Consider the following 14,589-nt stretch of genomic DNA (forward strand, 5'->3'; position numbering starts at 1 on the left):
AGACGCTAATCGATAGTTTAATAAATAATTTTAAGATTACCGTATGAAGGGGATGCTTTATAACAAGGTTCAAAATATGCGTAACTCCCTATTACTTAATTCGAATAACTAAAATGGTTATTTTTGTCTCCATTCAATATAATGTATGTATAACCCTTATATTACGGCGAATATGTATAATATTATACCAGATCAGCACTAAATAACGGTAAAATATTGATGAAGATATGTAAAACGGTACTTAATAAGCCGAAAAACATGTTATTGTTGAATATTTTGAGAAAAAATCACTTTGGGGGGCAACAATGTCAGTTATTCCCCTGCTATACTTCAGAAACTACTACTGGTGCCTCATTTTGGTTTATTATTATGATTTTGTTGATGACGTTTACATTTTTGTAAATTTCACTCCAACAATTTTTGTTTACCAAATAGGTGGCACACTTGCCCCAATAAGTATACATTTCAAACAAACTGGATTTCGTATGTAAAACTAAATACTTTTTTCGTTCAAATGCCACAATAACTTACACATTAAAATAGTTTCACGATGTACAGTACGTTAGAAAAATCTGTTAATATTTAGAAACAACGAAATATTATAAAAAATCACTCAACTTTGGTTGTCTTTGCACAAGTCGATGTAAATACGTGAAAAATAGAGCAATCTTCATCATATTTTGATCATTGTATTGTGAACTATACGGGAACATATTATTAAGCTCACAGAGAAAATAAATACTATAGTTTTTATAAAAAGCTGGGGTGGCACACTTGCCCCTATGGCGCACTTGCCCCAAAGTCCGCTCTCCTCTGATTTTTCGACCTTCAAAAAATTATTCAATAATCAAAAACATTTGTGGGGTTCCATGAGAACCGGACCACCTTGTGTTTATGTTTGTCATGTTTTATTTGTCAATACCTTTTTGATTGGGAATTGAACTCTAATTGTTAGATGAATAGCAAGCCAAAGGACACTTATCAAATATGCTACATTATATCACACATCAAAGGGTGGCAAGAGGCACTCATAAACTATGGATATTGCGATCCATCTGTTGTCTCAGGGGAAGTGTTGGCCTCAAGAATGGCCAGCACTCTAGCTGCAGGCATGTTTCTAGCGCATACATATTTGCTCTAATACCTACCAATTTAAAAGCATCCTTCTGGTAATGTAAGGTGATAATCCAAAATGATGATTAGCAATGTTTCGAATCTGAAGAAAAACACCAAAAAGAATCATATTCGGCCTCAAACATTCCAATCCTCGCAAAAACAAAACAATCGAGACCTGTCATACGTTGTACCTGAATACCTTTACGTTGCTTAAAAAGTTTGGATATTTTTTCTTCATACTTGCAGAAATGTAAGATTTCTCTTAATGCTTCCAAAACTCAACTAATAATATTCCCACATAAACCAAAAGCTCTTTATTTGAAACCTTCAAGTAGACATGTTGTCACGATGAGAGGGGTTCCAATAAATTGGTCAGATGAAGATAAGTATCTAGGGCTCTTGCTAGATAAGAATTTAACTTTCAAAAATCACATTGAGGGCATTCAAGCCAAATGTAATAAATATGTAAAATGTATCTATCTCCTTATTAATAGAAAATCAAAACTTTGTCTTAAAAACAAACTTTTGATATTCAAACAAATTTTCAGGCCAGCCATGTTGTATGCTGTACAAATATGGACTAGCTGTTGTAAAACCAGGAAGAAAGCTCTGCAGAGAATTCAAAATAAAATTTTGAAAATGATTCTGAGGCTTTCTCCCTGGTATAGTACCAATGAGTTACATAGAATATCCAATGTTGAAACATTGGAACAAATGTCAAATAAAATAATAAATAATTTCAGGCAAAAATCGTTACAATCTTCTATTGCCACGATTAATGCGTTATATGTTTAGGTTAACTTAGGTTAAGTAAAATAAAAACTTTTTTTTCTCTTATAAGCAGGTGAAATCAACTCACCTGTAAAAAAAACTGAACTGCTACGGCTAATGAAATGTAATATGTTGTTAACAAAATGCTAATAAAATCTTAGATTTGTTTTACCAAATTAAGATGATAGTGTTGTCTTATAACACAGAACACCTAGATATAAGAAATAATGAATGTAATGTTTAGAATGATGCTAATAAAAAAAAAAAAACTTTACGTTGCTTCATGACCGGTACGCTGATCATAAGTACTGTGAAAAAGAATAGGACAAGAAACGGTGAAGGAATGATTCCGCTACCGAAATTACTTGAGTTGTACGCTGCTGAGAAGTAGAGCTGATTTCATAGCGTCGGTAACGCCTGCTGTACAAATCAAATAGAGCTGTCACCTTTCCGTACGGAAAAATGTGCTGCTCAATTATTCCGCAAGTAAAAGGGACACTTTACTCATACTGGGTCGGCTATCAAAATTACTTTGGTAAAAAAAAAGAAATTTTACTTGAGCGTATTACGTTTCAGGTGAATACTACGCATTACGAATCGATACGGAAAAGAATGATAAAGGTGCCTCGATACAAAGCTTCATTTTTTATTTGTCAATACTCATAAGGTTTTTTAGATTGATGAAGATACTTGAATATACGTAACGAAATTAACAGTAAAGAACAACCGACTGAAATATTTATTATTGAATATAGACATTTGAAGTAGTTCATGGGATGGTTGACCGGGCTTGTGCTTTGTCATAGTTGGTATGACATGCGAAAAATATGTTAAATTTGTCCTTCTAAATTTCTTTGAAAGGTCTAAACTTCATTCTATTCGGGACAAAACGCCCACTCCTATTTCATATCACCACAATAGTCGTTTGAATTTAAATCCTACCAACTGTAATCCTACGCTGAAGCTACGTAAAAGAAATTTGGTTATCGACCTAAAAATCACCTGGAAAATCACACAAAATTGCAGCAATAGCAGCGGTAAACGTTTTTATACGTTTTTTCAACAATGGTGAAAAAAACATTCTAGAACACATCTTTCGTCCAAAACTGAGGGTGATGCGTTTTGGGCAAATTTTTTCCAGTTCTCCTATAATGCGGGACTCCCAATGCGGGATATTCCAAATTGTTATGGATAGTCTAACGAAAACAACGCACAGTGCTCCAGTATGAGCCATTCGGGAATAATGCGAAGCAGTTCAAACAAAATAGTTGATTCTCATCATAAATTTGTGAAAATTTGTATTTCTTCGCATAGTCTAACTGTAAGCTGTTGAGTGTGCCTTGTCATGGCGCTTGTCATGTCAAAATGCAGACCAATAAGAGGCTGCACTTACACTGGGCCACTGTAAACCGTGGAGTCCGACTCAATCTCCGCCAGCTCATGCTGGAGTGTATGGGTTGTAGGTAAGGCAATTTTATAACAGAGGTGTTTGCTTTTCTCGTGAGCAGACTGCCTATATATCAGACGTAAGGAAAGTTATGGATATGACTTTTTGATTAGGTAATACTAGACTAGACTAGATAATAAATGCTTGAAGTTAGCAAATCGATAAAATTGGAAGCGATCTTTTCGACAACAACAGTACATGACTTTTTTTTCGAAAATATACGTGTTATTCCATTGTTCAAACTTCTGATACATTCCAAACCATTGGAACCGATACCCTACATAATTATTTACCGTATATCGACTGATTTTTGTAGCATACAAGGAAGATCCCTCTCTTGAAATTTGTCTTCATTTGAACAATGCACAATGGTCTGAATCCACAATTTAGCAGAAAAAAAGCGTTTTCTCTGTTCTCTTTGATTTTAGACGTTCGATGTCTTCAGAGAAGTTTTGCATCTTGTATGAAAAAAGTTGATTAGAGTGGTCCTCATTTAAGTTAAAATTGTTGATCTTTATCTTAGTGTATCATTACTTCAAGCGTGTGCTAGAATAAGGGCGTAAGTCGCAAGATCGATTTCTCTTCATCGATCCTCTCTTCGGTGAATATAGGTGACAAGACGCAAGTTTGTCAACATTTTTTCACCTCAGGACGCAAGATTGCATCGCTACCTTGAGTCCTGACGTGAAAAAATGCTAAGAAACGCGCATCTTGTCACCTCTATTCACCGAAGAGAGGATCGATGAAGAGAAATCGATCTTGCGACTTAAGCCCTTATTATAGCACACGCTTGACTTCCTCTCCGGCTTCCGTATTCTCATTCACTCTCACGATGATGGATTTATCCCTCACAGCAATTTTCAGCGATAAGCTGCCTTGCGATTTTATCCGTCCACAAAACAAAGCGAAAATAGATAATTGCACATTTCTGAAGCTGTGAGAAGTTTGTTTTCTCTTTCTCCGATCCATGTAGAACTTTTCCCGGATCCATCGCCACGAGCAGCAGTTGTTTTTATGCACCAAATTACCCAAATTACATTCGTCAAGTTGATGTGGTAGCATGGTTAGCGTGCACGCATCGCGGCTGTTTTTAGCAATGTTCTAGGTTCGAATCCCGTCGCCGACACAGTTTTTGTTTATCCCCATAGTGATAATTCTCGGGATCAGTTGGTGAGCGAAAATATGATGGAGTGAAAAATAAATTATCCTCGGAGTGGATTGATTTTCGATTATCCTCCATCGTAGCTCCAGGGAAAATTAGTGTGAGCGAAAAAAGATGTTCACGTGAGGAAGCGAAAAAAGCGTTCTCCTTACGTGCGAAAAATCGTAGATTTCGCATCATTGATACAAAAATTCAGATCCCTGCTTCCTCTACAACTTTTCTGAAGACCACATTCACGTAAAACTGAAAATAACAAAGTTAGACCAAAATAGCTGATTTTTCAAGAAGCAAAACTCAATTACGAATAACTTTTCTGAAGACATTGAACGTCTAAAAACAACGAGAACAGAGAAAACACTTTTTCCCTGCTAAATTATGGATTTGTACTATTGTGCATTGGCTGTTATTCATGCTTAAGAAGCATGGTCAATTTCTGCGCCTTCAAAGATTGGGAAAACTAAATTATGACGTTTATGACACATTCCAGTGTAACGCGACACCATGACTTTCATTATCAAATGAGGCCTGATCTCAGAAGTATGCCTTGTAACCATGTGATTGAACAGGTATTATATTTAGCATATTAAATGTACTTGATGTTGTGACATTCATTTTGAAACTTAACACTGTATAAGTGGTAAATAAAATCGGTTGCATTTCGTAACGCGAAACCATCGCTGAAATGCACTTTTTTTAAACATCATTCTCTAACCCCCAAAATCTGCTCTGCTATAATTTTTAGAATCAGTGTTAGCTCAAGGCAATTCTTCTACGTATTCATTTATACCAGAATATGACTGGTAGATTATATTGAATAATTGCAGAATCTCATTGATTTCATTTTATGAGCACCACGTTACGTTTATCTTCCAACAGAGTTCTACAAATGGTGTCGCGTCAAGCAAAAAAAAAATATTGACAAGATCGTAATGCTGCTTTTATGTTCGAAAAAAAAAAATATTCAGGATTGCTTTTAGTTTAATACGTTCGACATTCTGCCTCATAGTGGAGTAATTTAATCCGATACTGGCCAAATATGTGTTTTTCTCTTTTTTACTCAAAGCTGATCAGAAGTGATTGAAAGTGTCAAAAAGGTGCCGGTCAGTTGATGAATAGACACTCATATATTGGAGAATATTTGGCTTCAATGGTAATCAACCTGGTTTACAGGAAAATCCGCAATATCCGTAAAATGATCAATAAATGAAAATAATCCGAAACAGCTGCAGTTTTTTGCAAACTCATCAGAATTCCTTTTTATATAACGTAAAAGATTATTGGAATTGTCCATGGTTATAAGTGACTATTACAACTCTCTCCGAAATATACGCAAAATTGGTCGTAAAAATCATCCTGGACCACCGCGAGTTTTTTTAATACGTTAAAAATCACAATTGTAGAACATAACGTATAATTTAAATTATGCAGGTATGTACAGATCAGTTTGGCCACTGTAGTTAATTGCAAACTTATTAAAATTATTTATTATACAACACAGTCACGCAACCAGGATTCAATTCTAGGGGGTTTTGCAAACTTTTTTTGAAATATTTTTTATGAAAAAATCGAGTTGAAGAATTAAAGTGTGTTTTAGTTATTGCATAATAAATGGAATTGGAAAAGATTACAATAAATTAGCGTGATGCTATTCAGATACTCTCCTTCTCTGTTGTACTTTAAATAAGTATTCGAAAAAAATCTTCAAGCGCTACTTATTGTCAGATCTTACAGAATTGAGAATCCTGATAATCGAGTCCAAAGGTCAGAAATCAATATCCATGATTAATCAAAATTTTCCGTTATGTTTTAAAATTATGAGTTGTGATATGTTCAAAAAAAAACGCAGTAGTCCAGGATGATTTTCAGGAAACGATCATTTTAAACCTTTTATAAAAATGTTGTTAAATGTCTCGATTTCTAACCAATAAACTATATCAACTTTATATAACTTTTCACGTATGTTTTTAATGGTATTTTCAATCAAATTTACGTTTTAATACAATCAAATATATTGTCTTTCATGTTCTGCATAGCTTTGGAAATATTTCGGAGTTTTAAATTTTGATATCTTGGCGTAGATATGCGTGGAAAGTGTCTTATGCGCAAAAGGTTATTCGCAAACTACGTAGACATGGTGATTGAAACCAAAGTCAGCGTTTCAAACAATTTTCATAGATATGAATCTACGATGAACTAGAGGGTTGAAGATGACATACATTTGATTCAAGCAGATCAATAACAAGTCCAAAGTATAAAAGTAATTTGTGAAAATGTTTTCTTCACACTACATAATATATAAGTCAAATGGTGTTATACCAGATACTTCCTCATATATACGTGCTGAGAACAGATTCGATTAATGTGTCAAATAATTTATTATTGTTTCTGGAGAATACTTACTACAGGCCGAAATCTTCTCAACAAATTAAACTCATAAGCTGTACCACAAAAAAAAAACTAATTTATTTTCTAAATTCAACTTTAACACGCAGTCCTTTTGTTTCATAGTTTAGTCTGACGAACTGTTTCGTTTTAAGAGCTTCCTTGCAATTTTGCCGAAGTGATATCGGAACTCCACTCCAACTGATTTGACTATGCACATCCGATAAAGTAACGTGGAATCGATTTACGGACTCTATTGAACCTAGGTACCACAACCAATAAAGAGCTTGACTGCTGGTTTCGATGCAGCGGAATTTTGCCAGGAAAAAATGTTCATTCTGCTCCATGACAGCAGAAGTCAATTTATTCCGGATGATACCGCAATTACTGTTAGAACTAGCCTTATGCCGTGAGCTGTTATTGTTTTCGTCCTGTGCTGTTTCGGGAACGAGGACGATACATGTTACACACGATTCGTTGAAATTTATACTAAGCTGGTCGCCTGGGGCCGCATAATACTGCACCACACTCGTTTGATGAGATTTCTGCAAATGAATTAATATGTCATGTTGATTTTTCATTTTATCACACGGTTGACCGGAAGGGCAGTAATATTGCAGAGGACACATTGCCACTTTTGCGGTCCTATCTTCCACGGATGTCCCGTTATTAATATTGTAGCTATTTGCTTTCAATTTTAATGATTGTTTACAGTGTTTGGGGTCACGTAGAAGTAATGGCAAGCGGACGCTGATTTGTTGTAAACTAGGTGTCTTTCTAGCTGCCGAATGTTTGTGTTCTGGAAATGAAGTGATGTGAAATACACGATTCACATTGAAACTATTGTAATATGAGCTTGACCCATCTCTGTACACGAAAAATACCCACCTCCATGCTGTCCAAGCGTTTGAACTAGAAAATGAAACAATTTGTCAGCAACTATGCATCGACCCCGTCCTAGCATCACACGACAAATTGGACACTTGGTGCTCTTGGAGCGACAACCGGAACAGATTAGATGACCATGGCAACATTGCCACGAAGGAGGTCGAATGATTTCCAAACAAACGGGACATTCCAGCAAACCGGCAATGCCCTGAAGACAACTGGCGAACCGTGACAGTGACTGCGGGTTGAGGTTCTGGAATGAGAAAATTTAATTACATAATTAATCCGTTGAATACCTGGTAAATACTCTCCAAAGGGTAGTAGTTTCATCAATTTCACAATGAATATAATTGCAGTGACCTATTAGCTATCAGCTCAACCTTGAGTGAAGAAAAATGTTTCAATGTTATAAAGCAACGGATTCTTTGTATAAGCCTTATGGAATTCAGGAATTTATAGTAAATTGCATTCTTCTTGACGAATAATTAACGGATTTTATTTTTGATGGTCACAAGCTGCCTAGATTTGTAAAAGAAGTATGAAGTATTAAATTTTTTGTTGTTTTCAATACTTTATTTCGATACTACTTCTATAAGTTATTCTTCGAGGCAGGATGTATTTCATCTAAGCGTAGGACGGTTTTGAGGTTTCCATATAAAACGGAACCGTGTAAAAGGAGACTCGTAGCTTAGGCGTATTTGGGGGCTGTAGCGGTAATCGCGCAGCTTTTCAGAAAGCCCAGCTAAGGGTCGTGGGTTTGAATCCCACCGGTCCTGGTGCAAAGAGTATTTTCATACCAGCAACACGATATACACATGCGAAATTGGCTAATTAGCAAAGAAAGCTGAGAAGCAGGAAGAAGAAAAAGACTAAGAATAAACTTTTGGGATTTTGGGTAATTGGTTTCAATATAAAATATCTTGTTAACCTTAGGGATGATTCAAATTTGACGTTCATCGTTTTTCCGGATTTCTAGACGCCCTCCCTCCTTTGTCACATTTTCTGAAATACCTAATACACGCACTGTCACACTTCCCTAGACCCTCCCAGGGTGTTGCCCTGGGGTGGGTTCTGCTGAACCTTCATAAATACAACAAAAATACGAATGCAACTCTGAAGCACCATAGCCCAAACTAACAGGAGTACCAACCGGCATATCAGGATTAATATCCTGATTATGGCATACTGGTTGCGACACAAACGGACAATACATTACTTTACGTAGACACTTTTAGAGCTTTCAATTGTGCACATTTTCGCTGAAGCCACCAAGAGCTATCTCAATTATTAGTCAAGATATAGACGTTTGTCGTACGAAACCATATTACTTAAATGATTTTGTTAATCTCTTTAAACAAAAAATGTCCTCACAGTATTCTCCTCTTCTTCTTGGTATTAACGTCCCCACTGTGACAGAGCCGGCTACTCAGCTTAGTGTTCTAAGAGCACTTCCACAGGTATTAACTGAGAGCTCTCTTTGCCTAAATTGGCATTTTTGCATTCGTATATCGTGTGGCAGGTACGATGATACTTTATGCCCAGGGAAGTCAAGGGGAATCGAACACAGACACCTTCAGAATGGCTTTGCTTTGTAGCCGCGGACTCTAACCGCTCAGCTAAGGAAGGCCGCCGTATTCTCACATTTACAAAAAAAAGTATAATCTTCCTAATAATTCTAAAGATTCTAAATCCGTATGCGCTTTTCAGAGATATCGACATTTGAAAACAATATTTTTTTTTAAGAAAAATGTAGATAACTCTGCAACCATAAGAGAACAGTGATTTCTTCGGCAGAAAGTTGAGAAATCGAAAGAGCTCCAAGTGCTTGGAACCAAGTTTTTGCGAGAAATTATCACATAAAAAGTAATCAAGAAAAAACTGATTTTTCATGACTACCCTAACATATTTGTTTTAAAAAAAATCATAACTCGTTCATCATAATTTCTAACTTCGAGTTGGAAATTTAGGTTCTTCGGCAAAGTTCCTCCAAATCGATTGTTCTAAAACATTGTTGAACATTGAATTGATCTAAATGCATCAGCAAAACTGTTCATATTCTGATTCCTAAACCACGTGGGCCACCCTAATTTCACATCACTGAAAAATATGAAGAAACTTTCCCTAAGATACCATGTATCTAAAACTGACGGTTTGGACGCAAACATTCTTCTAGGAATACAAAAATGTTATATGGCTTTGGGGCCAATGTGCAATGCATGGAACTACGGGTAGGCAGGCTTTATTTTGCTCATCTTTATCAGATAGATGGAGCAAACTCGTACACTCACAACAATTAAGAATCAGCATTCGATTTGCATTGTATGGCTGAGAGAGTGGAGAGGAACGCTGGCTATAGCCAAATACGGTTGTAGGACATTTCCCAGACAGCCAAACCCCAGATAGACATTCCCCAGAATGACGTTCCCCAGAAATCCATTCTCCAGAATAGGACATTCCCCAGAATCGTTTTTATACGTTATAAAAGAGTGGAGAAAAAAAAATTAATTTATTTAGTTTTAAAAATGTACCTGCTGAATTAATTCGAATTCTAAGAAACTTTGAATTCCGGACACAGGCGTCAATTCACTCAAAATATTGTTTGGTCAAAATTATTATTATGGATCTCAAGCGAATAAGATCGGGATGCTTCCCTTTCCTCAGGCAAACCATCTGGGACCGTCCATAAACCACTTGGTCATTTATGGGGGTGCATGGTTTGGCCAAAGACCACGGCCTATACAAATTTCAAAACGTTTGTACGGGCAAAAGACGAAAGATGGGGGTTTAAAATTCCAAAATAATTGTGTACGTGATTCACCAACCAAAATCTTAAGGGGAAATACTGTTTAACAATTTTACATCTGCTCAACATGATTTTGCTACTGTCATTTCCCTGAATATCATTTCCCCGAATGCCAGCTTACCGAATGACCCTTTTCCCCAAAAGACATTTCCCCGAATGACTCGTTTCCCTGAAACAGGTGCAAGAATAGTCTTCGGGGACTAGGTGCTGAACTAGAAAGAATGATAAGCAATTAAAAGAAGAAGATAATGTAGATTATTAGATTATCCTCGACTAAATATGTAAGTACATTTTGCCAATAATGCCGATGATGGTGAAACTCGAAAGAACCGCAAATCAAGTAAAGAATAGTAAAGAAAAGTCATAAAGTTATGACAATTATAAGAGCTAAATACTTTTTGGGGAACTAGGCTATTCGGAGAAATAGGATATTCGGGGCACTGGCATTATGGGAACTAGCGTTCGTGGAAACGAAATTCGGGGAACCGTCGTTCGGAGAAAAGTAGCACAACTGTTCAAAATAAGCTGCTCTCACATATGTCATACTATGGTTTATGATCAAACTTGACCCATGTTTTTGATTTTTTTTTGTTATTCTTCCTTATTTTAAAATTTGCTGTTCTTTCTAATTGTATTTCCGAAGGACGATTTATATTAGTGTAGTATTCTTCATATGTACAAAACAAATTGATGGAATGTTTTTTTTTTGCTTTCATAGCATATTGTCGCTTTTTTTTAAACATATGCTGTTCTTCCTGAGTTTATTGTCTTCGTAATTACGTAGATTAATGAATCACAATTACACTAGAAAATGTCTCTTGTTTTTGATAATTTCTTTTTACAGCAAAGCTTAACAGCTACAAAATATCGTAGTCTGTATGCACTAGAGTGGCCCACATTAGCCAGATTACAATAAAAACACTGTAAAAATTTGAACAGAATCTATTAACTCTAAGGAGAGGCTAAACCAGCTTGAAATTTGCAAGGAAAATATCGTCATAATATATAAAAATCATCCAAGCGGTTCTAAAGATTTCTAATTAATAAATGAAAGACTGCAACAAATCAGAAGTGCTGTCGTTAAAAAAAAAAAACAAAACTAAAATGTTTTACCTATGAAAACTTTTATTTGGTTTTCCTCGAATTTTTCAGTTAAATGTGTTTACTATTTACTATTTACCAGGCTTCCCGAAATCTCACGACCGCACCGATGAGACCGTGAGCAATGCGATCGGCTGTCGCATTTCTCTTTGTATTATGGAGAGCGAAACAAACAGAGCATACACAACTAAACTGTTATGAGAGCGACAAATCGCATGCTCACAATATTCCGATGTGTCGCACGAAGTAAAATCTCATCGCAACATTGTCGAAATGTGTACACGAGCTTGACTGCACATGTGCTGTTTCATGCGCTATCCGATATGTGACATGTCTCATGCGCTGTTCATGCGATAGGTACTGGTTTCAAAGCTCCAAAAACTTAGCGCGTTATTTTTGTTTTACAACGGTTTGAACTGCATGGGGCTCTGCACTGTTTTGATTTTGTATGGCATTTTGACTTTTACTGGCCTTGTTGTTTACTAATTTCATGAAGGAGCGAAGGAGAGCGAATAATTCTTGTGCAGAGCCCCATTGTATGAGACGTTCCACAGTGCGTTGAATGCAAGGAGATGCGAGACTAAAATCAAATCTGTAAAATTAAGCCATTTTAAAACCTCGGTATGGAAGGGAAAGTTGTTCTTAACTAAAAGAGCTGTAATTTACATAAATGACATATTATATAAATATAATCGCAAAACTGTCTCAAGCACCAATTTCATTGTTTTCCATGAACAACCCTGTAAAATGTACTTAAATTGCTCATAAAGACGCAAGCAATTATTTGCAAACATGTCACTTTTACTTTTACGCCTTTATGCTAATAAATCGTATATTTACGGTTTTCAATATAAAAATTGAATAAAATATTGGGAACTACACATATTATGTTGTATCATTTTTTATACAAATTTGCTCTGGTGTAGAGTCTGGTAGCCGATACAACAAAGGATTAGAAGATTTTATGTTTTTTTAATGCATAAAACCCATGTTTATACTTGTGCTGGTTAAGGACTGTGCTGCAAATATTCAAAAATCTTTAAAAGTTGCAGTTAGTTGCAACTGTATCTTTCAGACCTCTTAAAGAACACACTTAGAAGCAAGTCCCGAACAAAGCTTGAGATCATTGTGAAAGCTTATTTTCATGTTGTAATGTCGCGGATTTTGATAACTTAGTTGGTTGTCATTTTGGTCGTTTTAACGGTTAAAATATCAAAACGGAGAGCAGAAATATGTTCCCATGAAATCAAATTGAAAACTATTTTTGCTATCAGTAACAGCAAATTGAAAACAGTTCTGCTATCATTGAGGACAAATTGGGAACTTACTGAGATATTAATATTTTTGTTTGATACCAAAACAAGCCTGCAAAAAGAAGAATGCAGTATATTGTATATTATCATAGCTTTTAAAGATGAAACAGTAATAATATATAATTATATTAAACTGTTACATAAAAAAATTAAAAGATAACAAAACGAAAACAAAATATGATACCGAATATAATAATGTTAAATTGATATCAAATTTTGACATCAACTCGATGCTGAAAACAGGATATGTTTTCGGCTTGCTTTGTTTTTGATGTTGGACTTTGTTCCGGGTCTGTGCATGATTTAGCGTGAACAATGTGAACAATTTTTTGAATCGATAATTCAATTACACGTTAGTTTTTCATAACAAAATCAACGTGCTGATTCTTCAGATTCAAGTACAAAATTCTTGTCTCATATAATATATTTACTAACCTTCAGCCATGTTTACTTAAGATTTTAGTTGAATAGATAAGGACAACAACAATTGAAGTACGTTTCGTCTTTCAAGATTGTTCCGTTTTTTGTTCTTCATTTGTCCCGTTTTTATCCGATTTGCTTATGATCAGCCTAGCCACAGTTTCGTTACTCGAGAAATTTGATGTTAGATGCTTTTCTCCATACAAAATAAAATTAGTTTACTTTTGCTGATCAACTGTGAACATTAAAGAAAAATGCAATACATTGATGAAATCTCATAAGACAAATTGCGGGCCAAATCGCAGAAACAATTATGTGTAGCGAGCTACTTTTTTAAGTGCACAAATGTTCGCATGAATTCTGATAAAAGTTAATAAATCAAATTCTTGAAATTTGACAAAATCTTTTTTTTTATTCAGCCATTCCATGAAAACCGATCTAGTGGGTCACCGAACTCCGTGAAAATTTGATATTTTGTTCCTTATCCGAAATAAGGATACACGTGTTTTTGGATTGTTTTTGATTAGGGTGACCTTTTCCGAAATAGGGTGACCAGGAAAATCGCGATTTAGCAAAATTTTTATTTTAAATAAAATTATAACTTTTGAACCGTTCGAACGATTTTCAAACTTTTGGGACGAAATGAAAGCTAAAGAATTTGACTTTTCATGAAAAATATAAGATTTCACAAAAAAAAAATGTTTTTTTTTACATGAAAAAATCAATAATTTCCGTTATTTCGTGTTTTGAAGGCCTCGGGACCAAAGGGGCTATTGCTGTTCTCATTTTTTCTTGAAAGTTCAGAAAATTTTACGTTTACTGTCAAATTTTCAACGATGTATGTTTCTTAGTTTTTGAAATATATTTTTTTTTTGAAAAAAAAACAGTCATTTTTCATCGGCACACACTGTAGGCCTCAGCGCATTAGATTTTTTATTTTTTAAAATATCATAACTTTTGAACAGCTCAATTGATTTCCAATCTTTTTTTATGAAATTAAAGCTTAAGATTTCAACTTTTTAGACAAAATTGAAAAATCTAAAAAAAAAATTATAAAAATATTATTATATATGAACAAATATAAAAATTATTTTTTTTTCTAGAAATTTCCATTTATTTTAATGTAAAAAAATATATATTTTAAGTTTTATATTTTATTCCGAAAAGTTGAAATCTAAGCTTTATT

At 34.9% G+C, this 14,589-nt stretch overlaps 1 protein-coding gene across 6 annotated transcripts in view; it reads right to left on the minus strand.

The window, feature by feature from the left end:
* Positions 1 to 6,889: 6,889 nt before the first annotated feature.
* Positions 6,890 to 14,589, minus strand: part of LOC5570645 — a 59,552-nt gene continuing 51,852 nt past the window's right edge. For all 6 annotated transcript variants that reach the window (XM_001653227.2, XM_021853453.1, XM_021853445.1 and 3 more), the window contains 2 exons: positions 7,767 to 8,019; positions 6,890 to 7,677 (listed from right to left, as the gene is read on the minus strand). In XM_001653227.2, the coding sequence (XP_001653277.2) occupies positions 6,959 to 7,677; positions 7,767 to 8,019 (972 nt within the window). In that variant the 3' untranslated portion in view covers positions 6,890 to 6,958. The remainder of the gene's footprint in view (positions 7,678 to 7,766; positions 8,020 to 14,589) is intronic.

Source organism: Aedes aegypti, chromosome 1 (assembly GCF_002204515.2).
Source record: "Aedes aegypti strain LVP_AGWG chromosome 1, AaegL5.0 Primary Assembly, whole genome shotgun sequence".
Lineage (NCBI taxonomy): Eukaryota > Metazoa > Arthropoda > Insecta > Diptera > Culicidae > Aedes > Aedes aegypti.